The sequence below is a fragment of the Typha angustifolia genome, chromosome 12 (assembly GCF_048772165.1).
Source record: "Typha angustifolia cultivar Huaian chromosome 12, ASM4877216v1, whole genome shotgun sequence".
Taxonomy (NCBI): Eukaryota; Viridiplantae; Streptophyta; class Magnoliopsida; order Poales; family Typhaceae; genus Typha; species Typha angustifolia.
In genome coordinates this window covers 10081608-10105687 of record NC_133250.1, presented here as the reverse complement: position 1 = coordinate 10105687, position 24080 = coordinate 10081608, and the positions used below count along the sequence as shown (strand labels likewise).

At 37.0% G+C, this 24080-nt stretch overlaps 4 protein-coding genes and 1 non-coding gene across 6 annotated transcripts; 2 read left to right on the top strand and 3 right to left on the bottom strand.

Moving 5' to 3' along the window:
* The first annotated feature begins 857 nt into the window (after positions 1–857).
* LOC140772158 (AUGMIN subunit 2) lies at positions 858–4437 on the top strand. The gene is made up of 6 exons (XM_073114082.1): positions 858–1080; positions 1841–1960; positions 2652–2756; positions 3281–3349; positions 3511–3624; positions 3791–4437. Exons 1-6 carry the CDS (start codon positions 964–966, stop codon positions 4115–4117), a joined length of 852 nt encoding a protein of 283 aa, XP_072970183.1. The 5' UTR covers positions 858–963; the 3' UTR covers positions 4118–4437.
* A 456-nt stretch (positions 4438–4893) lies between these two features.
* Positions 4894–10150, bottom strand: LOC140771737 (protein FAR1-RELATED SEQUENCE 7-like). 2 transcript variants are annotated; one of them, XM_073113383.1, is made up of 8 exons: positions 8901–10150; positions 8684–8761; positions 6283–8329; positions 6082–6203; positions 5930–5998; positions 5792–5851; positions 5455–5569; positions 4894–5362 (listed from the first exon to the last, which is right to left on the bottom strand). In XM_073113383.1, the coding sequence occupies exons 1-7, from the start codon at positions 9933–9935 to the stop codon at positions 5456–5458; spliced, it is 3525 nt and encodes a 1174-aa protein (XP_072969484.1). In that variant the 5' UTR covers positions 9936–10150; the 3' UTR covers positions 4894–5362; position 5455. The 2 variants fall into 2 exon arrangements, with proteins under 2 accessions (XP_072969484.1, XP_072969485.1); XM_073113384.1 differs by having other exon boundaries at positions 6082–6212; positions 8901–10124.
* Positions 10151–10515: 365 nt separating this feature from the next.
* Positions 10516–10630, top strand: LOC140772767 (U5 spliceosomal RNA). The gene has a single exon (XR_012106344.1). It is a non-coding gene; the product is annotated as a U5 spliceosomal RNA (small nuclear RNA).
* A 138-nt stretch (positions 10631–10768) lies between these two features.
* Positions 10769–15686, bottom strand: LOC140772351 (membralin-like protein At1g60995). The gene is made up of 14 exons (XM_073114379.1): positions 15394–15686; positions 15013–15075; positions 14503–14637; positions 14352–14433; positions 13995–14056; positions 13693–13775; positions 13492–13571; positions 13290–13370; positions 13006–13122; positions 12833–12918; positions 12639–12745; positions 11769–11860; positions 11557–11633; positions 10769–11450 (listed from the first exon to the last, which is right to left on the bottom strand). Exons 1-14 carry the CDS (start codon positions 15556–15558, stop codon positions 11082–11084), a joined length of 1599 nt encoding a protein of 532 aa, XP_072970480.1. The 5' UTR covers positions 15559–15686; the 3' UTR covers positions 10769–11081.
* A 1706-nt stretch (positions 15687–17392) lies between these two features.
* On the bottom strand, positions 17393–18066 carry LOC140772380 (auxin-responsive protein SAUR71-like). The gene has a single exon (XM_073114431.1). It carries the CDS (start codon positions 17969–17971, stop codon positions 17603–17605), a length of 369 nt encoding a protein of 122 aa, XP_072970532.1. The 5' UTR covers positions 17972–18066; the 3' UTR covers positions 17393–17602.
* Between the last annotated feature and the right edge of the window lie 6014 nt (positions 18067–24080).

Sequence of the window (24080 nt, the reverse complement as noted above, 5' to 3'; positions counted from 1 at the left end):
TGGATACATTTCAAAACATAAATCATAGGACTCAATACATTCATGTGATCACGAGACATGGAATAATAATACCAAATATAATAGGCAACCCTTGACCAAAGTCCAATGCCATCTTAAGCCCAATCTCCACGGTGATCAATGAACAGCTCGAATTCAATTAAATCATGACTCATTAAATATCTATTGGGCCATTGTTTCCATTGAAAAATACTAAGCTTGGGATCGTTATATTATGTCCAAATCATTGTAAACATATACGGGTTCATAAACTATTAATATCTTGTTAATCTTATCGATCTGCTTTTATTCTCAATACGGTGAATTGGATCGATCATATTAATTGTGTATCTCTTAGCCAACTAAATAATTTCGGCTAATCATAATTGATCGTGTTAATTTTATTTTATCTAACACAGTATTAAAGTTATATTTTTTCTTTAAATTACGAGTTTAATCTTTATTAGTCTATTTCTATTCTCGTTGTGATGAGCCGCATATTTTATTATTTATTATTATTTATCTATTTTTGATTTTACTGCTTTATATATATTGTTGTCTTGTTGGTTTATTCATCTAGCCTTGTTTGCTTTGTGTTTAGGAATTCTATTAATTTGATTTAGAGACTCTTAAATTAGTTTACTAATTTAATATTTTTTATATCTAATTAAATTTATTTTTTAAAAAAATTAAAATTAAAAGTAGCTAATGGAGTTCAGAATTTAGTTAATGCCTTATAGTATAGTATGCGATTTATTGAATATCTTTTGGCTAACCAAATGATGCCGATCAAGGGCATGTAGTAAATTCCTACAAACGTGGATGGAGACGATCTCTATTTTCGAGCTTTACATTTCGAAATTAACACCGGCCGTGGCCACCAAACCAGGCTGCCGTCTTCTTCTTCCTCCTTCCACTCTTTCGCCGATTTGTTTCACTTCGAATCCGGATCTCGCGGAGACGCAAATGTCGGTGCCCGGCGACGCGAATTGGGCCGGGAAGAAGGCTCCGAAACGGCTTGGAGGCATGGCCGAAGCCCTCGCCATCGCTTCCGATCTCGGCTTCTCGATCCCTCCTCTCCAGGTCCGAAATTTTCCCCTAATTTTTCCCTTTGTGGGGGTGTTAAATATCTAATTTCTTCTGCTATCATTGATTTTATTTTCTAAAGTTTGCTCCTTTTGACGTTAATTTGGATTTTTAGTGTACGTTGCTCTTCTTCTAGGTCGTTTGGTAAATGGTTTTGCCTTTTTTTGGGTATTTTAAGTCTGATTTCGATCTTTTGCGTCAAGAGACGTATTGGGTTGGTTTTATATCACAAGCTAGAGTTTTAAGTTCTCTAATGGAAATCTCCGACTTGTATGGTGTCTTTTTTAATGTGGTTTTCTCCTTTGAACCGTTGTTCGTATTGATTGTGCTTTCCCCACTGAATACAGGGTTTCTGCGAATAAGTAGGTCTAGTTCTTCCTCATATGTAGTAGGGCCTAATCTTTTCCAAGTTCTTGAAATATTCTTACAGTCCTTTAGGGCATTAATATTCTCTAAATATAATTAACAATTTAACGTCGTTGTTTTGTTTTTCTTTTTTTTTTGGCTTTTTTAGGTGTACGACTTAACGTGATCATTATATAACTTGCATCCTTAGGCATATTCCATTTCTTTTTATGTTTCTGGAGTTACTTTTGTTTGTATTCATATGAATCACATAATATATGAAGTTACTATTTTGAAGGGTAATGTGGTTCCTTACAATTTGCTTGAGATTTTTCTGTTGGTGAGCTTGGTTGCTTGCAGAATTCTGGTTTAGTTTGTCTTAAATGACACTCACCGTTCTGCGTTTACATAGGAAGATCAAACCAACTCCTTTGCTACTGAGAAAAGTGATGACTTGATAAAGGTTTTGAGAGAACTTACTTCCGTGCAACGGAGCATAGCTAATTTGCAAGTTGAACTTCAAGGAAGAAAGGTGCCATATTCATAACTGAGACATTGCTCTTTGATTGTGGCTTATTGTTCCTATCTATGAGTTCTCACATTTGAAGCCCTTCTCTATTCATTACGGACAAATGGCATCCATTCATAAGCACAGCACAACCTAAAGTGAGAATGTACGAGTTCCATCACTGGAATTCACAAAATAATTTTCTTCTCAGGTTCAGTTTTATTTAGAAAGGCAACAAGAAACCCAGCACTAGCTCTTCAGATCTTATCCTATAAAATCTAGTGTAAATATATACCTGTTTGATCATCCTTCTTTTGAAACCTGATCTCTTTTTGTCCAATTTGTAGTTTGAAGCTTATCAATCTTTAAGTCATGGGAAGAGAAAGCCGATCCATTACTTTCGAATTTTAATACACTAGATTATCTGGTTATTAATTTTCTTACTGTTTTGTTATTCTTGATGATTCAAATAGTAACATATCATAGTTATAAGCACACAAACCAATATCCAGATAGTCTCTTAACTGATGGGAAATATGTCTACTTTTTTCTATTGAAAGTATGTCATGGGATAATACTATTCCAATATCCAGATAATTTATCCTGTATATAACTGCCTATTCATATTAGAATATGGTTTATATTGTTTTTTCTTAACGATTATTCTTTGTCTCACATCCTCTTTTTGTTGGTATTTGTATTTTGAATTTCTCAGGATGACAAAAACATTGCGCATCTAACCCATGTTAGTGAGATGGAAAAGAAGTGCGAATCTTTGGCCAGAATTACTGCTATTTTGAAAGATGTTATTCAGAACAAGGTAAAGGGGCCTGGAAGAAACTACCATTTTTTGTTTCACTCACAATTATGAAATTATAATTTATGGATTCAGCTTAAAATTCAAACAGTTGTGTTGCGACAGTAATTTTGATTATCAGGAAATAATTGAAGTTTATGCAATGATATTTTGTATGCTTGTTGGCCTCCAACTTGAGTTTTGGTCATTGAGTAAGAACACTATTTTTGGTTGCCTTTAAACTTCTCCAGTTAGAAAGTTGACTTTCTAATAGATGCATACCCGTGAAAATAACTACCTTAGGGCATTGTAATTCTCAGTTGTGTTCTTTGTTAATTTGTATTTGTAATGTACATCAGTACAATCTAAATTTTGGTGACCAGCACACTTAGCTAATTAGTTAAACATAAGCAGATACTTATTTTCAGCATGAATTGTTTAATATCCTTCGGTTAAGAAACCAAAAACCTCACTGATTTATTAAAATTCAGATAAATTATCTTGTTCATAGTATACTACCTTCAGTAATGATATTTCTATGCTGTCAGGACCGCATCATTGCTCGACTTCAACAACCATACTCTCTTGATTGCATTCCAGTGGAGGCTGAATATCAGGTGAGATGTCTAAATTACTTTTAATTGTTTGCTTAGATATAATGACAATTTTGTTACTTAATGCTGACCCTCAGTTCTTGCTAGCTGAATTTTGGAGCTGCTGATCCTTCTACTCTATGTGCTCTACTAGATTTACTTCTTTTTTCTTCCTTGTGTACCAGAAACAATTCTCGGAGTTGTTGCTGAAGGCTGCTAGTGACTATGGGGCTCTGACAGCATCTGTTGCTGATTTCCAATGGAGCCAAAATTTCAGAGAGTCACCTTCTGTATGGGGGGTAAGCTTCAAAATTGTTTGCCTGTGCTTTCCATAATTCTCATTTTCATGTATTCACTCTCTCCCATCTTTTCCTTTAGACTTTCATTAGTACTTTTAACCATTAAGTGCTACATATTTCTGTTATAGGAGACAATCTAAGATTGCCTTGTTGTGTTTACATGAAGGAAATGCTGCGCCCGATTCCTGCTGCTCTTGCATCATGCACACGTTTCTTTGAGGCAATGTCTGCTATGAGGGAGTCTTTTGGTACCCTCCAACTGCTTCGTGTAGGCCACTCTTCATCGCCGATGACATCAACCGATTCTTCTGGTGGGGATTCTAAGTTCTTGACACCACCTCAATGGAGAGAGCGGACGACAAGCTCTGATGATTCACTTGTTGATAGTTGGAGGCAAGAGGAAGATGGTCTCAAGGTGGAGGAGAATGTAGTAATTGATGACATAAATCAGAGGAGGTTATCTTGGCCTCCCAATCATAAGAGGGGCTTGTAAGTATGGCTTCCTCACCGGATATTGAGTTTGATAGCAGGAATGACATCAAAAGAAATTGGCTCATATAGAATAGGAAATTGGTCAGGAATTTCTTGAGAAGGCCCACTTTGTCTATGTTTTTCTTTTTTCTTTTTTTTTCCGAGAGTACCCACTTTGTTTATGTTGTATAATTCCTCATATATTTCCTACCTTGGATATGCCTAGTCTTGTGATCAGTTGCCGTGGTCGCAATAGAGGACAACCAGGTCTCATCTGAGTGAAATGTTGTTCTAAAAGTTGAATTTCACCTGATATTAATTTTAACTTTGTTCGTCTTGGAAGCTTCAGTGTGACAAAAAAATATGTTGCCTTTGATATTTTGGGTTATTTAATGTGTGCAAGTGTGGCAATTCCTCTGATACCTGAGGTGTCATTTAAGATTAATTACTTTCTCTTCCTTTTTTACAATAATTTTTTTTCAGGGATAATACCCAGGTGGAATAGCAACACCATGGCATTCTCCATTGCAACTATCACGGTGAATTACTGCTTAATTCTGAATGAGCTGAATGCAATGCATAGCAATTGAATCAGAGAAGTTTCCTCATTGCATTAGTAGATAGTAGCTTCCTACGCAGGAGTTCTCCAAATAATTATTCTACATGTCGATAAAAGTTAAAAAGGGTAAAAAGAATAATAAGCTCACAGAATATCGCACCAGTAATGATTAATTCGATTCATTGCCCAGCATCAGGCTGCATTCTTTTCTTAAATATCACACCAATAAGTTTCACATCTGCAGGAAAAATAGTCCCGAAACCGGACCAGAAATTGGTATATACTGTACTGGGATCAAGTACAAGTTCAGTTTACAGTTTTATACAATAGCAACTTCTAATATACCTAATACCGGGTTAAAGAACTATGGGAAGGAGAGAAAAATAAATAAATAAAAAATGAAGACCTTATTTACAAGCAGGTTTCAGCCTTTTAGGACAATAAGAGTTATAATTTTGTATGGCCTAATTTATACTAGTTTACTATCCATAAAAGGTGTTCCTCGTGCAACGGAAGTTGTTCACCTTACAGAACTCCAGATGCAATCAGCCTTCTTTATACTACAAGCACGGTAAACTGTGAAGATCGTAGGAGATTCAGCATTTCTCCACAGCCAATATTGTGACAACAACAGTGGAAATTCTCTACGTTGTCGCAACGGAGAGAAGCAATGACCCAAAGGGAATAAGTTATCTTGAGCTCACCATACTGAACAAGAAACAATGACCAGAAAGTATCTTATTAAATAGAAAACTACAAAGAGCAACAACAAAAGAAAATCACTCAATAACAAAACTTACCTTATAGAAAATCCCACACTGGTATAGCACAATGCCCCTGATCACTGCTCTGGTGGTCCAGCTGCGGATTGGTCCCAACAAACGGTAGCCCATGCATATCTGAAGTTGGATAGCTCTGCAAGAGTTTTAAAACTATTCTTTAAATACTAAAGATATAGAAATGTAGTTAAGTCTTCATATCAAGGAAAAGGATCCAACGGAGAGTGGCGACAGTGAGGTATGTGAATAACATCCTAAGTAGCTTTGTCAAGCATGTGTGAATGCATGTGTGTGTGTATATAATTATATATAAAACATGTGCATACGTGTGTTTTGAGACTAAGTTTCATGGCATCACCTGAGTCAAGTGGCCATTGCCAGGGAACGGTGGTTGCTGTAAGACAGAAGCCGAAGTGTCCTGCATTCCACAGATACGTGATTTACACTAATTGAAAAAAAAATTTGTCCAACAAAATGTCATTTAATAAACACAAACCTGGGCAAACTGTGTCATGCTATGAAGATTTTGTGTTATACCGTATTGATGAGCAATTACATATGGGCCCTACATGTTGAAGATGCATGGTACATGAATATCTGCAGAAACTCATATTGCAAAGCCACTCATATAGGATAAAAGTATATCACCTGCATAAAATTATTTGGTGCAAGAAACTGGTTAGGAGCATTTCTTGGTTGAGAAGGAATGCTGTTTGTTGTTATATGCAGCTCATCATCCCTTGCTGCAATCTCTGCTTCATCAGAATGTCCTACAACATCTACCTAGTAATGTTATTACAATCCTAAGAAAAGAGACAGACACATAAAACTATTGAAGATTGCACAAACCTTTTCTGGTTTTCTGCCTTTTATTTATTTCAAGTTCATTTTGATTCTTACGACGTAAGCCCACGCTGCTCTTCCTTTTCCCAATAACTTTCTGTGTCTCATTGCTATCATTAGGCTGCATGCTTTCACTGTCAATAGAATTATGTGTTTGACCCTTTGGGGCATTGCCAACAGATGGTTTTTCTAGTAGTCTAGTTTGCAAAATGTGCTCTACTTGTTCAAGAAGCTGATCAGATTGACCAACCATTAGTGTAAATGTCTCCACATTTTCTGCAGCCTTTGCTGCAATCTTATAGAATGTGCGGCACAGAGAGCTATATCGTTTTGGTATAGATGACCTAGAGTCAGCATCTAGTGCAAACCCATTATTTTCTCTTATGCACTTTGCATCCTTTCTCCACCTCTTTAAGATATATTGCTGTGGAAGTTCTTTGATATTTCTCAAATCAAATACTTTTAGCACATGACAGCACTGAATTCCAACATATTCAAACTTTCTGCAACTACATATGACTGTACCATTCGACACGTCAAACCTAACAAGATGTTCTTTAGGTTTATCCTTGGCGGTAACCACATACTCAGAACAAGGTCCAAATTCACCACAACTGTAAGCAATACAATTCATAAATAAATCAAATTCCTTCCTGAATATCTCAAAAATAGCTGGTGTGTACACATTTGCTGCCTGCCACAGCAACCGCAGAGGAGGTATTCTAGGTGTACCTTGATTTGCTTGATAATCAGTTTGTAGTTCAGCATTTCGCCTTTCCTCTAATAATATTTCATACAGCTTTAGAAAGTGTGAGAGATCTTTGTCCGAGTTTAACTGCTCTTTTAGCACAAGACCCAAACTTTCAGCTTGCAGAGTGCTTTTTATATCTGCAGAAAATGTTTGTCGGCCATATACCAAAGCCCAATTTTCCCTTTCCTCATATAGCTTAGCCAACCATTCATCATTTTTAAGATCATATTTCTCCATCATTGAGCTCCACGCTGCAATGAACTCTTCCTCTTCCTCAAAATCAAAGATACATTGGCTGAAATCATGGGCAAAAGTTTCTGAGCCCTCAAAGGCATGTGCTAAGTGCTTGACAGCATTTTGGTATATTTGCCACACACAGAACCGATGAATTGTACCTGGCCAAATAGCAGCTATTGATTCACTTATAGCTGCACACCGATCCGTCAAAACTGTTCTCGGTTGCTTCCCACACATCGAAGCCTTAAAACTCTCAAACAACCATTTAAAAGATTCTACAGTTTCATCATACAAAAGTGCAGCACCAAAAATAACAGTTTGCTTATGATGATTCACACCAACGAATAAAGCAAATGGCCTTGCATAACCATTTACTTTGTAGGTTGTGTCCAAACATAGCACATCACCAAAATAGTGATAGTCCATCATAGATTTAGCATCAGCCCAAAAGACATTGGTAATTTTATCATACTCATCAACTTGAATGGCATAGTAGAATGAAGGATTATCTCCTTTCATTTTCTGTAGGTATTCCAACAAGGCTTGCACATCTCCCACCTGCATATCCTTTGAACGCTTAGTCCTAAGGTAATTCTTATATCTGGCAGGAATTAGACTAGCATTCTCATGATCTCCAGGTTGAACTTTAATCAAGAGTTTCTGTGACTTCAACAACTGAATATCTAATGGGGCTGCAAGCTGATGGTTATGATCTGAAACAAATTCAGTCACACGATACTTACCACTCGATGTGATTTTGATAGCCATTCGTGCAGGGCAACCTGTCCTTGTCTCAGGCCGTGGTCTCTTAGCGTCATTCTTCGGGCGAAAACCCTCTCTTGAACATACATACACCCTTGATCTAGTAACATTTTTTGCAGACTTGTCCCACCAGCCTTTCCGGACGCTGAAACCTATATTTCCCGCATAACTAGTGTAATACTCATATGCTTTCTCTTCATTTTCAAACACCATTCCAACTAATGGCACTCCACCAGCATTTGCAACAACTTCCACAGGCAACTCTGGTTCTTCTTCTGCGCTTTCCTCCTGTTTATTTGGCATCTGGAAGAATGCAGGGCACTTAAAAGAAGAAGCTCGAAAAGAATAACAAGACATAAAAGACAGACAGAAGCAAAAAATAAGGTGATGTTCTCCTTTGCCCAAATTTAAAAGGAAAAATAAGTTTAGAGTGATCAAATATAGCAATATAAAAGTACAAAAGGTACATGTATTAACAATAGCAACAAACAAAAGGATTGCTGTCTTTCCAAAAGTTAATTGGCGGTGAAACCACTTAGAGGTCACAAATCCAATTTTTACCCACCAAACGATTGGAAAAAGGTAAAGATTTACCTCTCTACTATCAACTCATCATATAAACTCGCTATAAAAGATATTCACAAGGAAAAAAGGTACCTGCATTTCTTCCTTACTAAGAAACTTCCCACCAACACCTCGCTGCCTCCTCTCCGCGAGAGCTTGCCGAGATGGGATCTGCAAAAAACATACCTTGGCCATTCAATCCAGTCATATAAAACATATAACACAACACATTCTCATCCTTTCTAATCCAAACTTCCAAAGAATTCATAAGCCCCTAACATATTTACACATCACACAAACATCATTTCACCTTAATTGCCCTATTGACGACTTGCCTACTGCTCCTCTTCTGCATGTACTTGAGAATTATGTCCCTCCTCTCCTCGTGAGTGTAGCGCGATACTCGTATCCCAAGCTCTCTCAGCAACCTAGACTGACCAGGATTAGAGACCAATGGCACCTTCTCAGTTTTCTTCCCATTGCTTGATGCAACCAAACCCTTCCCTGAAGCAGACTCTGATGCTCGTGGCTTTGTTCCTTCCTCATTATCCCCAAAGGTAGCTTCTTTTTTGCCCTCCTCTGGTTTATCAATTGCCTCATCTATCGGTATCACCTCAGCTCCTTCCCCTTCCTTCGGAGCTCTCTTCTTGTAAGGCCCTCGCTTCCTCCTGAAAGACTCAGAAGCAGTAGCACGACGGTATGGAACGAAGCTTCCCTTCGAGCACATAAACCTCTGCATGATCAAAATCCGGCTATCCCTTGACCGCTTCCCGGATCCCATTTTGGCCTCAAATCCCATCTTCTCACCGTAAGCATTGTAGTACGCCTTTGCTGCCGAGATCGAATCGAACTCCATTCCCACCACTGGCACCAAACCACCACTGGAGACCATTCCAGTGGGGTCCGGCGGCGGCGCGAGCGGGTGCGAGTGCTCAATCACCGCCTTCGACACCGACCACCGGCCGTTTTCCTTCCGCACCACCTCCATGACCGCCCTGCACGGCTCCTCGCCGCCTCCGGTGCCGGCGCCGGAGGATAATCCCTGCCTCGTATGGAGGTAGCTCCGCATGATGTAAGCGACCCTTAGGGCGTACTCGTGGTGGGGAGCCTTCGCCGCCGCCGGCTGTTTCTCCAGTGGACTAGGGTTTCCCTCGATGATCTCATCAGCTTTCTCGCGCAATTCTTCGTCCCCTCCTCCTTCTTTCTCTTTCTCTTCTTCTTCTTCTTCATCTACTCCTATCTCTTCTTCTTCATCTACTCCTTTCTCTTCCATCTCTTCGCCTAATTGCTTCGGGTCATCGCCTCTCCGTAGGGATTCGTGCGAAATTTCCGCGAGTTGCACCATACCAGTGGAATCGAAACGGAAATTTCGGAAACCCAGGGGTTTTAGAAAACCCTTGGTTCTCGATCGAGAGGAGGCGGGTGGAGGAGGTGGTGGAGCTCCGGGCGGTTGCGGAGAGGAGGACGAGAGGATTGGGGATCGGGGATCGGAGGAGAGAAAGAGAGCGAGAGAGCTTATCGTGATCCCAGAGGCGAGGTGACACGTATCTAAAACGGGCCACGTGTCCCCATTTTAGTTTGGCACCTCGCTGGTTCCTGTATAGTTGATTATGTATTGTTTTTATCTCTAGTAATTTTCTTTTAATCATTCGTGAGTCGTGACATTTTATACCATGTCGACATTGGCTTCAAAGAGCGGGTCCTTCTATAATACAGAGATTTTAAGCCACAAAATATAATTAAATTAATCCTCTCATTAATTGAGTCATGGACTCATGGTCATGGGCCTTATAATCCCCGTTCTTCAAGCTGAAACGCCAAGTCAACTCCACCAAACTTATTAGTCCCACATCGGCTACGTTCGCGGAGCTATTCCCCACCAGGTGCTTTAAATAGGAGCTGTCCTTGGTTTGTTCAACTCACGCAGCTGCGTGGTGAGCACAAAGCGAACTATTCTTTCGCCTTTTACTAAAGAATACCGTGTGCTCGCCACTCAAAGCAGCATACGCCAATTTTTAGAGGGTCTTCTTCTCTTTATCTGCGAGGGAGCCCAACAATTCAAATTTCAAATGTGTTTTCTCTATTAGGTTTTAACATAATAAATCCAAAGAGAAGGTTACTACTTAATTATATTAAATTTGAACTCATTTAAAGCCTTTGAATTTGTGCCCAAAAGAGTAGGTCAAAAGCTTTTCACCTGTAATTATGGTCAAGCGTTCTAGATACAAAGCATAGATTCATGGGACTTTTGACCAGAAGAAACTGGGTAATCTACATTACAAGTATTTCAAGGATTACACACCATGATTAGGCTGCAAGCTGCAGTAACCTTCTCAGCAGACTAAACCTTCACGGCAATTAACCTTCTTTTGCTATACTAATCTCTTTTGGGTAAATAGGGTGAGTATTGCTCTCATCGGGGACCGCTGGATCTCTAAATCACGAATCGAGTGTTCTCTTGTTGGCGTGTCTCTTCAATAGACGTGCCCCCTTAGCCCTGCAGATTCCTGAACATAGAGAAGAAGCTCGAAGTGCCACTTAAGAAAGCACACCGCAATAATAGCCAACAAAAAAGTGACCCTGAAGGGTTCGATAAGCTGTATTCAGGTGCAGCTTCAGTTTGTTGGGTGCTAGAATCTGAGTGTCCTTGAGCTTCTCGGACTTCGATTGGTTCCAACGTATCAGGAACAGCAAGATCAGATCTTAAGGGAATCTCAAAGCTTGTAGGAAGCTCATAATCACCCATTTCGCTGTTCAGCATGCTTATGCTTGCATTCTGAACAGCTGATGTAGAATGCATTGGCGATGCCGACTGAGCTCCATCTTGTTGCTGTAGCTGAGCTCTGCTCAGGGTTGGAACCTGTCGTTTGATGAGAAGTGTAAGATGGCAATGAACTGGAAGGTATATCAAAATGCTAATTATATAACCAGTAAGTTATGATGCACTTGGTATAAGTGACACTTGCCTCAAAGTGGTTCCAGAAATAAAGGATCAAATGCAGCACGAAAGCTACGGTTGCTGAAAAAGCCAAATATGAAAAACCTGAAGAAGGGAGCAGAGCAAAAAGGTGTTAGCTTTCTCTGTTCAGGTTTTAAATAGATAGGTTAGAAGTGCATGAAAGTAATTGATCACAATAGTATAACGAAACTGAAAACAGATTAAAAGAGAAGGGCGTACCATAGGGATATGAAAGGAAATAGATGTGGAAAATTAGGAAATAAAGCAAGAAGAACTGAGGGAAGAATTGCATTGAGATCGGTGTGCGGGCACTGCAAGATGAGCACAAACATAAAATCAAGAAACTGTAAATGCAATTAAACATAAAAAAGAATTGCTGATAGGTCATTGCACTCCTTTCCTGAAAGCTTTTAATTTTTCAACTACTTTCATGTATTGAAACACTAGGCTAAATCTGCAACCTTCTTGAAGTGATCTATGCAGAATTTAGTCAGCATTTATCATGCAGGTTGAGAATTCAATGCCAGTTTTAGCAATGCCATAATGAGGTGAAGTGATTGAACAAAGTCAAGCACGAGTATGAGGAAGAACGGAAGATTATAGGATTGCTTTTAGATTAGGAGCTCAATGAACATTTGTGGCCTATAATGAGAAAGCCATTTCTGCCAGGATGATGCTAAGTATTGGGTGCAATTTCATTTTTTTTTCTGTTTAACAACAGCTGCAGATGAACTGACTCTGGATCTGTTCATGATCAACACACTCATAGTTTAGGAATCTACTTGGAATTGTACATTTAGGACATCCATCTTCATGCCACACATGTGTGCGTCTTTTAATTAATGGCTAGTATCCAACATATAGACATGAGTATAAGCTGAGGGACAGCTGCATCTACTTTGGCCGAATATGAAGCTTGAATTTAAGCCTTTAAGGTATCGAAAATCTACTCACTGTGGCTCAGTTTGTTTGACTGCTATTCATATCAGTGTGCCACAATTATGTGCAGGGGTGCCAAAGGAAAGAAAAAAAAAAAGAAGAATACAAGAAAAGAAAGGGAAAATTCAGATGAAATATATAATTAGTTACCTTATCAGTGTAAATACTTCAGATAACCATACAAGAATCAAGACCAGAAAGGCTAGCAACTCGCCATTGTATAACTTAGACAGGAAGAATAGGATGCCAATGATAATCTGCAGCAGCAAGAACAGTGCAGAATATGTATTCAGTAACAAGGTTATTTCTGAAATTAAATGAAATAAAGGTGCAAAATAACTTACTGGTACAAAACTCAGAGACTCAGTTACATGCACAAAAATCAATTGAAATGCGGGAAGATGAAAGTGGTCATGGTGATGGAGTTGAACTGCCGTGAACAAGAGTATATCAGTTTATCTCAAGCTACGCGATGATATAAAGTAAAAACAGACGAGATGGGTAAGACTACACAAACCTGTGAGCTTAAGTGTGCGAGACTCTGTTTCTCTCAAGATGAAGGAGACTGGCATAGTTGTAGTGAAGAAAATAAAAAGTGACATGATAAGTACACCACTTTTTCTAACAAAATAGTCTGCATGATCCAAGGAAGAAAACAGAGAAGGTAATTAGAAATTATAAAGGGTATTTCTCATGATCAACACACAATGCCATCCCCACAAACTTGACATACAATGATCACCACCATATGACTATTATATTATGATTAGCTCAAGAGAAGAAATCTCATATATAGCAAACCTCCGAATCTCGTAGAACCTTCTGAGCCTTCTCCATGAGTAAGATCATATAATTCCTTTGTTTGAGAGTTATAGAGATGACCTGTAAACAGTAATTAAGAGGAAATTATTCTTGGTTTAAATCTACACACAAATACAAATTTTAGTGTCCACCAAAAATCAACTGATCACACAGGATAGAGAAGATACAACAAGAAGTGTACCATGACCAGGAGAGCTCAGTAGGCTGTTCATAAGAATTGTATCATAGCCAACAAAAGTATTGATAAGAACTTGTTGCCATCTGCGCGAAAAGAATATTCTTGCATATGTTATTGACCGAAAAATTTACGGTGTAGACATCCTAGCAGTATGCATCATTAGATGCCTACATTATGAAAAGATGTACAAGAAATTCAACGGACCTGTTCCCAAAGCAGAATAATGTGGCATTGACAGTAACAATATTTTGTCGAGATTTTTCTCCTTCAGAAAGCAAGAGATAACCCTGGAAGACAAATATTCAGAATTCAACTAGTTGATTTATGGTCAAATGTTGCACTCACTCAACCAACCCCACATAGCAAGCATATGTATGTGCATGCATGAACGCACATCCATGTATCAAGGCAACCAGACATTTGTTGATCTGCCCGGCTGTCCAAATTGATTTACAATCTAGTTCTATCAATTATCAGAGTAAACAATAAAAAATTGGATATATTACCTTCTCAGCAGTGTACAAGTAAGTTACTTCTGAAGCCTCTCTTCTCTTGTCAAGCCACTGCACTGCAAGGAATAATAGGACTAGATATAAACTACGAAAATCATTAGGATTTGCTAAATAGCGAGGGCATATTGCATCGATCTTCATGACTCGCAAATCCAGGCATATGGTCTGACACAATAGGAGAGAAATGCAAAAGGACTAGTGTTTCAAGAAACAATATGAAACTATATCTGAATGATTCTACTGAAAAAGAAGGTATAATAGAAGATAGTAAACTTTCTTGAACAGAAAACTGTGACAGCACAGCAGCGGCATCACAAAAACTACTAGAGAGAGCTCATAAGTAACAACTACCTATAATTGCTTTAAGATTTTCTGCATGAAGCATTTGTAAGAACTTGGGAGTATCCACAATTACTTTCCATGCTGTATTTTCCTGTAGTTCAAAATATGAGTCAGAAAAGCAATATACCAGATGTGACAAATAAAAAGGTTTTAGAAATACCTTTAGTAAGTATTTTAAGATCATAAAGAACCCATTCATATCTGAAATTATTGAACTTTCAGTAGAAGAACTATTGTTCTGAAAGTTCATTTCCTGTCCAGTTGTGTCCTCAGTCCAAGCCCCAGCACAGCCTATCTGAAAAATTGATGGAAATCATGGTGTATCCAAATAGTATAGAAACAAGCTAGAACGAACCGCAAAGGCATGGAGAGCAGAAAATATGAAAAAGGATTAACTTATAGTTTCAAGATAAAAATATAAAACATAAATGTATACTAATAATAGAACAAAAGTAAAGCATGAAAGGGTAAGGCAAACACTTGAGACAGAGATTAACCAATGCGCATAAGATTATTTGAAATACTAGATACATTTCAGAACCTAGCGAAAGGTTCTCTCTGATTGTTTCATATAATAAGGACTACTAGGTAGAGTCATCTCAAGACTCGAACGATTAAAGTACCAATGGGTTAAGAAGTGAGAAGAAAGAGGAGGCAACAATCAATTTACCTTTATTTGCACTAGTTGAGCTCCAGTGATATTAATCCCAGAAAGCTCGCCAGAACACCGAGACTTCACAAGCAAATAGAAATTATAAGTTAAAGAATTTCTTGTAACACTAAATAAAGAAAACTTGTTATGGAGTGCATCAGAGGACAATAGAAGTTGGTACTCTGAACTCATCAATCTTTAAAGCCTCTATACACTAAATTTAAAAAAGTTTCAATTAGTTTCAGCTCAAGAACATTCATCCGTACTGGAAAAGAAAAAGAAAATTCCCATCTTTCATAACAAAAGCAGAAAAGATCCACGAAGAAGTCCACAAAAAACATCCAACACTAGAATTCTAAAACAGAACGAAGGAGGGATCATCAAGGAATGGGGTCTCACCTGCTGCACGAAGTTGGTGTGCAAGACGACGAGGAAGCACAAGAGGGCGACGGCGACGGCGAGGCATGCGTACTCGAGCGCCACTGTAAGCTTCGGGGCGAGTAGCTGCGACAGCATTCCGGAGAGCCGCGCGCGCACGCGAAGACTCATCTCCTCCTGATCCATTCTCCTCCACCGGCGAAAGATTTCTAGAGGTTCTGTATCGTGAATATGATCGAGAGATGCTTACATAAATGACGAGGAGTACGAGAAAGGTTGTGATCTTTTCCTCGTGTTTTTCCTTTCGTTGGTCGTGATCAGTGGTGGCGACTACGTTGATCTCGACTCTCTCCAAATTAATATATTTATAGCAGGGAAGAAATTGGCAGGAAACGAATAAGAAAGCAGGAGACAATTTTGAATTGAGATAAATCATGTGGTTGACTCAGACTTGTTGGTAACTGGAATTGGATAGAAATTGCAACGTTAGTCTCAGGTTGGACTGGTAGCTGGTTCATAGAAATTGGATTGCAATTGTAGTCAAGCACTGTACGTTCGTGAAAGTTTAGATCTTTTTCTTTTTCTGAATATATTTGAAAATGTGACTAAAATATAAGTGTAGTTAGACTTGATTTAATAGTGTACGTTACCCCTCGAAAATAAAAAAGAATGGAATATTTTAAATAATTTAGAACGATAAATTATATATTTTTATTTTTACAATAACTTTATTTAGACCTCTTGAAATTAAATCTTTTTATTGCGTACATACATCTCATAAACTAACAGACAACTATTGTATGTTCACTCTTTAATAAAGAAAATCAGGTAATTATATGGACTTATCCATTTAGTTTTCAGAGGTGTTATAATAGACTTCTTTTTTTCTAATCAAAAGTTAGATAGCATTTAATTTTGTTACAAATATTTTCAAGTATTAAATAGTTGTCTAATATATATATATATATATATATATCCTTACTTATGGAACCATTTACAAGACAAATTGGAAAATGAGCTTCATCACCTTTATCCACCTTCTTACAACTCTATCGAGTTTATCCATTTAGTTTTCAAAGGTATTATGTTGGATAGTCTTAAATTTCGTTACAAGTGTTTTCAAATATAACTAGTTGTCTCATATCCTTACGGAACCATTTACAATACAAATTGGAAAATATGCTTCATCACCTTATCCACCTTCTTACAACTCTATCGAGTTTATTTGCTACATGCTCACTATTCCAACTTTTTCAACGAAAAAGAAGGAAAAACACACACACACACACACAATTAGTGTCACCTCCTCCGTTTCTTCTTTCAATATTTTCTTATGACATTATTATTATAAAGAAATCTAACTATATATATCTCTGGTGGCTTAGTTTGTTTGAGTCCTAGTAATAAGTTTTCCACTCATGCCAATCAACACTTCCTTCTCTTTTGTCTTTACCATCTGGCGACCCTCACAAGTCACAAACAGTAAAGAAGACAATAAATACCCTTCTCTTAGTCTTTAATCTGCACTTAAAGTCCATGCTAACTTCTCCACGTCCAACTTTTTCAACATAACTCCATCCCTGCATCTCTTTCTGTCATTTATTCCACACTTCAATTGCCTCTCCAATAAGAAGAAGAACAGGCGTATTTCACCATCTTCTTACGAAACCTTCAAAACCTCTCCTTCTCAAACATGAAACATTCCTTCAAGTATATAATATATCACGCTGCTGGCTGAGTTATCATAGTAGACTTGTGTTTGAATTGTGTGCGACTAGAAAAAAATGCTCCAAGATGTTGGCTTTTCTGGGGCTTGGAACCCGATTGTCGAGTCGAAGCCCACCACGCACCGAGTCCGGCCCAATATATGCAACCCAGAGAAGCACATTCGGATCTTGCTCCTCTGTTGGCTCATAACCCGATAAGACTATTTGAGCGCGTCGTCCAAATAATCGATCGCATTCGTAAACAAATAAAAGGTTCATTAATCATGTTCCACGAAAACAAATAAATATAGGGATAATTAAGAATAGTTGACTTAATTTTGCAATTAACTCTAAGTACATGTATATTTACTGGAAACACAGGGAAAGATTTATGAAAACCCCATACTACCCTTACCACCCGACGTTACCTGACCCTATTTACACCAAACCAAGAAGGGTAAAATGGGAAAAAAGCGTAAGAGAGAAAAGAGAGAGAAGAAGAAGCCTAAAGGCTAAAGCAAACCCTACGAGTAGCGGATCCCGTCAGATCCGAGCACCTCCTCGACGGCGAAATCGGCGGCGGTGCGACCGGAGAGGGATTGGAGAACGCGGCGGAAGAGTGGCACGGAGCACGGGATCCGGAGGACCCCGCGCTGCTCGTACCCGTACTCCTGGGCGGATCTCCGGAGGAGCTCGGCCAACGGCGGCCGGCCGAGGAGCTCCGCTCGGACGGCGAACAGCTCCATCTCCTCTCCCACGTACACTGGCACGTGCCCCTCCGGCACCCTCCACCTCCTCCCTCCACCGCCGACCGTCTCCTCCACCCCCTTCCGTAGCTGGCGGCACTCGGACGAGTCCGCCACCCTCGAGAGCCGCCTCATTAGCTTCTTCATCGTCCTCCTCTCTTAGAGTTAGGTTTTGGTGGAGGAGGAGAAGAATTCGTGTTATAGGAGGGAGAGAGAGAGAGAGAGAAGAGTTAGAACGCGAGTTAGAACGCGAGAGAGTGCGAGCGAGTGGGTAGAATATATCGGCTTAAGTTATACCATCAACACATTAATTCTCTTATTTATTAATAATATCGGTAATTCTTAGAATTGGGTGATTTAATGGTAACTATATACGTTTAGTCACGAGAAATTCAACTCATATCATCTGATATCCGTCGTCCGTTTCCTCATCAACCCCTGTACGGCATCCGTGAAGCCCAAAAAGGAGAAGTATAAAATAACGAAAAGAAAAGAAGACGGCGCGTGGGTCCAAATTCTCTTTTCGTTACATCTCACATCTTATCGCAGGAACTCCGACAAAGAGTAGCAGAGAAAGGAATCATGGAAACTATCTTCTTATTGGACAAAATTGCCCTTCTTACTTTAATTCACCGTATCATTCACCATATTTACCATCCACTGCCCTTGGGGGAAGTAATCCCTTTTGGGAATTTTGCAATTTAATATGCAAACTTTTATTTATTTATTTATTTTTTAAATGTACCCCCCTCGAAAGATTCTTATTTGCTTGAATATCCTTCTAGATTCTATATTTACAGTATGCCCACTAAAACCTCCCTGTCCTTCTAATTAATTTAAATATATATATATATATATATATATATACTTTTAATTCATGTTTAAGATTTATGCACCAATTAAAGAGACACGCACGCTAAGCGTACGTAAATTTTTGTTAAAATAAAAATAAAAATAATGAGGGCATTATTGGACAACTGACATAACGGTATCTGTCGCTGGAAAGCACCGACTGGCCTACTCGGAATCTTACGCCGACCGCACCCACCGCTGCTGTATCTGCGGGACCCACAGGATGGTCGTATCTCTACTGGTACTTGCATGCGGGTCCCTCGGCCTGGTTTGTTTCATGGTCTTATGCCGCGGTCTCAATCTCCGGCGACGCCGTTAACCTTCTAGAAGCTCTCTCTCTCTCTCTCTCTCTCTTTCCATCTAATTCCACCTCTGACCTCTATCACGCCTAAAGCTTTCTAAGAATTTATTTTATTATATTATATATATATATATATATATATAAATATATATGAGTTTATGGATAAAAAAACTCGAATAACTATCATTTTTAAATATAAATAAGGAGTTTATTTTAATATCAAACTACCCCTAAATTATTTTGTCACGACTAAAACTGCTAGAAGATGAAATACACTTAATTTTATATTTAAATTTTAAAATAAACTAGATTAATTTTTAATTTAATGAATGATGATCCCTTAATCGTACGATCCGGATCACAGATGTACCTTCCTCTCTGACATCTAATTTAACTAATTTTTAAAATTAATTTTGTTTTCTCTTTCCCACCAAGCATTTAAAATAAGTTGATATAAAATCAAAATTACTTTTTGTTTGCTGAGATAGGTTTGAATAATAACAATTATAATAATTGAATGGTTTTGTAAGTTAGCTTCCATGATTGGGTTGCATGATAGTGATTTCTTAGATTATAAGGATAAACATGCATCTGAAAATGTGGCTACAACAAATTATAGTTTAATTAACCCCCGTTAATTTAATCTAATTTTAATTTTCTTATTTCACTTCAGGTTGATGCTAACTTGTAACCGTTAGATTTTTCTTCTTTCTTCATCCAAAACCGGCGATGATTCATTTCGATGTCGAAATTTCTTGTTAGTTAAACTACTCTATCATCATCGTTACATTAAGCTATATTTATATGGGGTTAGTTAAGTTTTTTATTTTTAATATTTGAGTTAATAATAGACTAATAATTATAACTTAGTTTGGACGAGAGGATTAGTGGTGAAATTAAATTGGAGGATTTTAATTGACAATTAATAGAAGAATTTCATAGATGCACTTAGGATGATACCATACTTTGCTAGTGATATAATTGTTAATGGGCTTAAAATTGAGACAACTTATAATATATGTCCATTTATGACATACAATTAAGTGCATTAAATAAAGTCTAAATTATACATACATTCCATAATCTATATTCCTTAGTATTATCTATCCCCCCCTCTTGAACTAAAAAATTGAATTAATTTAGTCTTAATTTAAAATTGATCATTTTTTAGATGTAAATAAGACCCAATTTTATCCAAGGAATGAAGTACAATCCGGATCACGGGTGTACCCTCCTCTCAAACATCTAATTTAACTATTTTTTTAAATTAATTTGCTTTTGCTTTCCTACTAAACATTTAAAACTAAATTAGTTGGTATAAGAAGAAACAAAGAACAAGTTAATGGACATCTCACACTTCTTGTTTATTTTATTATTATTTTATTTTTTGTAATCTCATACTTCTTGGTGAGATAGGTTCGAATAATAACAATAATAATAATAATAATAGTGTGGGGTAATATTAATGAATGGTTTTGTAAGTTAGCTTCCATGATTGGGTTGCATGAAAGTGATTTATTAAATTAGCATTTTACTTGATGATGAATTTGATCGCATAAAATGATTTGATGATTTGGGCACCCACCTATTTGATAGGGTTGGTTGATGAAAAGGATAACTAAGATTAAGACTTCAAAGAATCTCAGGAGAGGAGATTACATTGAGTAATTCTTAAGCAAAATGATACTTACTTCTTTATAATAATTTTCAATCAAATAATTATCTAATATAGTATCAGAGCTAATTCTTCTCGAGGCAATAATTCAAACTTTCTCGGCTCTTACATAAATTATCCTTTCTGTTCTATTATTTATTTTTATGTAGTGTAGCAGCTGCACGTGAAGTTTTGTGATGTATATTGTATGTCTATTATCTAACTGCTTAAACTTTTACGTCAATCTTATAATGACTAGTGCCTAATTATTTGTTCTCGTGAGTTGTAACATCAAGATCAGCGAGCAATCCTATAAATTGTTTTAGATGTTTTGATCACTTTGTGTGATGATTTATACTTAGTAGCCGAAAGGGCCAAAAAAAAATAGAGGATATATTTTTAGTCCCTTAATCCAAAATTAATTAAGGTGGATAGAGAAACAGCGACACAAACTATTGTACAACAGGAGCCAAAAAGAAAAGGAAATTTTCTTCAAGATCTTAGTTGTTTATCAAGCCACAGTGAGAGAGAGAGAGCAAAGGGGATGAATGACAAGGAGGTGATTAATTGGATCTTCTAATAATCTAATCTAGATGGGTCCTAAAGATTTATAATGTATCTATGAAAGAAATAGACTTTAATTGTCTCTTCTCTCACATAGTTATAACGTCATAATTAGAAAAGGGCAAGCAACCAACCTAAGTTTTGGACACCAATAGAGGCATCAAATATAATTGATAGATTTAGTTCTTTGACCTAAATTATTCCCATCATTCTTAACTAATTAATATTTTTTTAAGAAAAAAAAACATTTGTTTTATTAACTCTCTTTTTTTTGTATGCATGCTAATAATTGTTAGAAGACAAATATTATTATTGATCATTGCTAACAATATCTCATTGAGAAGTATATACCTTCGCAATAAGATTGGATATGAAGGTTTAAGATTATATTTCTCTCATATAATTGATTCTTAGAGATTAAACAAAGGGTAATTTTCAGATAATGTAATTAATATCACACTCGTAATTAACTTAGACTAATAAACCAATCTCTAACATATATAATAGTATATAAACATGAGTAAGAATTTTCTTTTCTCGAAGGTATTTTCAGTTATAAACTCTAAAGAGTAATTTTATAACTTCATAATATACTTATTAAAAAAAAGTAATCAATCGAGTAACAAGTATCTTTTAAACTAGATCTAGTGTTAATCATAAAATCACTAAATGATAGTGTTATTTAAAACATTTTAATTTCTCCTTAAAAATACGAGACCAAGAGGAGAGGAATATATTAGTATTAAGTGAAAGTGCCATGAAGATGCATGCACTTGTTCTAATGACCAAGTTTTGGAGGTCAAATATTGGTAACCTTGAACATTTCATTCTTTTTTCTCAAGTCTAGTCAACGTTTTTGGCTTCCATTCAATGTTTCTCTACCTTGTAGTTCCAATGTGACCCACACAAATTAAGTACATGACATAAATTTTGTGACCACATCTCTACATTGGTCCACAAAATATCAAGATCATGTAATAATTAAGGCTACTTCAACCCCTAGTTATAGATTAAAGTTAATTACCATAAGTTAAAGAGTTAGTATTTTTAATAAATACTCTTAATTGAACGGAACGCATAAAATTAAGAAACTAGAACGAGTTTATTTTTATCTTTGGTTTGAAGGGTTTGGTTAAAAAACAAAAGACTACTATTATTTAGAAATTCGCATACAAATTAATATCGTTTAAATTATATTTGATTAGTTAGTTTATAGTAATAGACTACTTCAGTGTATACACAGTATATATAAACTGTGTGCGGAAACTATGTATTGACTATAAGAAAATATACGCACTTAGTTTTATATACTAAATCAATATATATATATATATATTATATCACAAATAAACCACTCACATGAAAGAAAAAACCTACAAAATAATTAATAACCCCCTTTTTTTTTTTCCACGGTTTGGACCAAAAGGTCAGTTCAAGGATACATGGTGATATCTCATGTCATATTAGCTAGGTCAAAAGATTGACCATCCACCTCACCACCAAATTATTACTACTATATTTCATGTCTGCCTATATATATATATCTATATCTCTCTCTATCTCTCTCTCCCTTAAGACTCTCATCTTTGCCTTCTTCATCAGAATTGTACTACTAGCTAGTGCAAGCTCATAGATATATAGATATACGAGCAAAGCAATTCTCTCTGCATAAAAACACAGTGATCCCAGCTGGTGATCAAGAGTACGCAAGAATGGGCTGGAAGAGGAAGGAGAAGAAGGATTCTGAGATGCATGAACACTTGATTGCTAGCTCGGACAAAACCCAAGTTCCGAAAGGTTGCGTCCCGGTGATCGTCGGCTGCGACGACGAGGCGGTGGAGAGGTTTATAGTGAGCTTGAGGTTCTTAAACGAACCATGCATTGTAGAGTTGCTAGAAATGGCTGCTGGGGAGTTTGGATATGAGCAAGAAGGGCCTCTTAGAATTCCTTGCAATGTGGAGCACTTCAGGCGAGTGGTTAGTGCTATATCGCAGTCAACATGACTCGCATCTGCGACTTCTTTGTTCATATTATCATAGATCGTTTTGTGTTTGTACTCTTATCATTTGTAAAGATTTAGATGACTCTCCTTCTAAATATTGAAGAGAGAAAGAGAAAGAGAAAGAGAAAGAGAGAGGCTCATTTTTAAGGTTGCAGAATCTTCTAAATATCGAATTTGAATTGATGTACAGAGAAATTAGTGAGTTTCGGAGTTCAAATCATGAACTTTGGCATTTAAAATGTCTTCTTCAGTCTATCAAAAATATAAGAGGATTGATGGCATGTTAAAAAAGAAAATTATTAAAAAAAAACCAAGAAAATTGGAAGTTATTACCTGAATTTGTTAGTCTGAAAAATCTATTGATCAAGGAATTTAAATCCTTTCAAGAACGTAAAATTTCATTATTTTTTTTGCCCCAATTTGAACTTGGATTATTCTTGATCCTTATCCTCCATGATCGACATAGAAAAGCATGGCAAGGAGATGATGGTGACAATCACAAGTCGTTTAGAATCTTTGGATTTTAACTTGCAATGGTTGATTTGGAGGGCATGATTGAGACCTAAAGGAGGTTGGTTCCTGGAGTCAATATTTTAGGCCAACTTTGGAGTTATTTCCAGTCCAAATCATATGGCAAAGTGACCATTTTGACGATTTCTATTTGTATTTATAGACTAGTTTGGTTGGTTATACCAAAGATTTCTTGCTTGATATGATGCTCTTGGTTCTCACTAGAAATATTTGTCAAACAAATATTCTTTCCAAGAAAGTTCAATATAGTACTACAAATAGATAATTTCTATGTTACTCTTTTGAACTATAACCCTTTTCTACTGTCACTTTTTGAAAAAAACAAGCCGGTACATTATGACCATCTGAACTA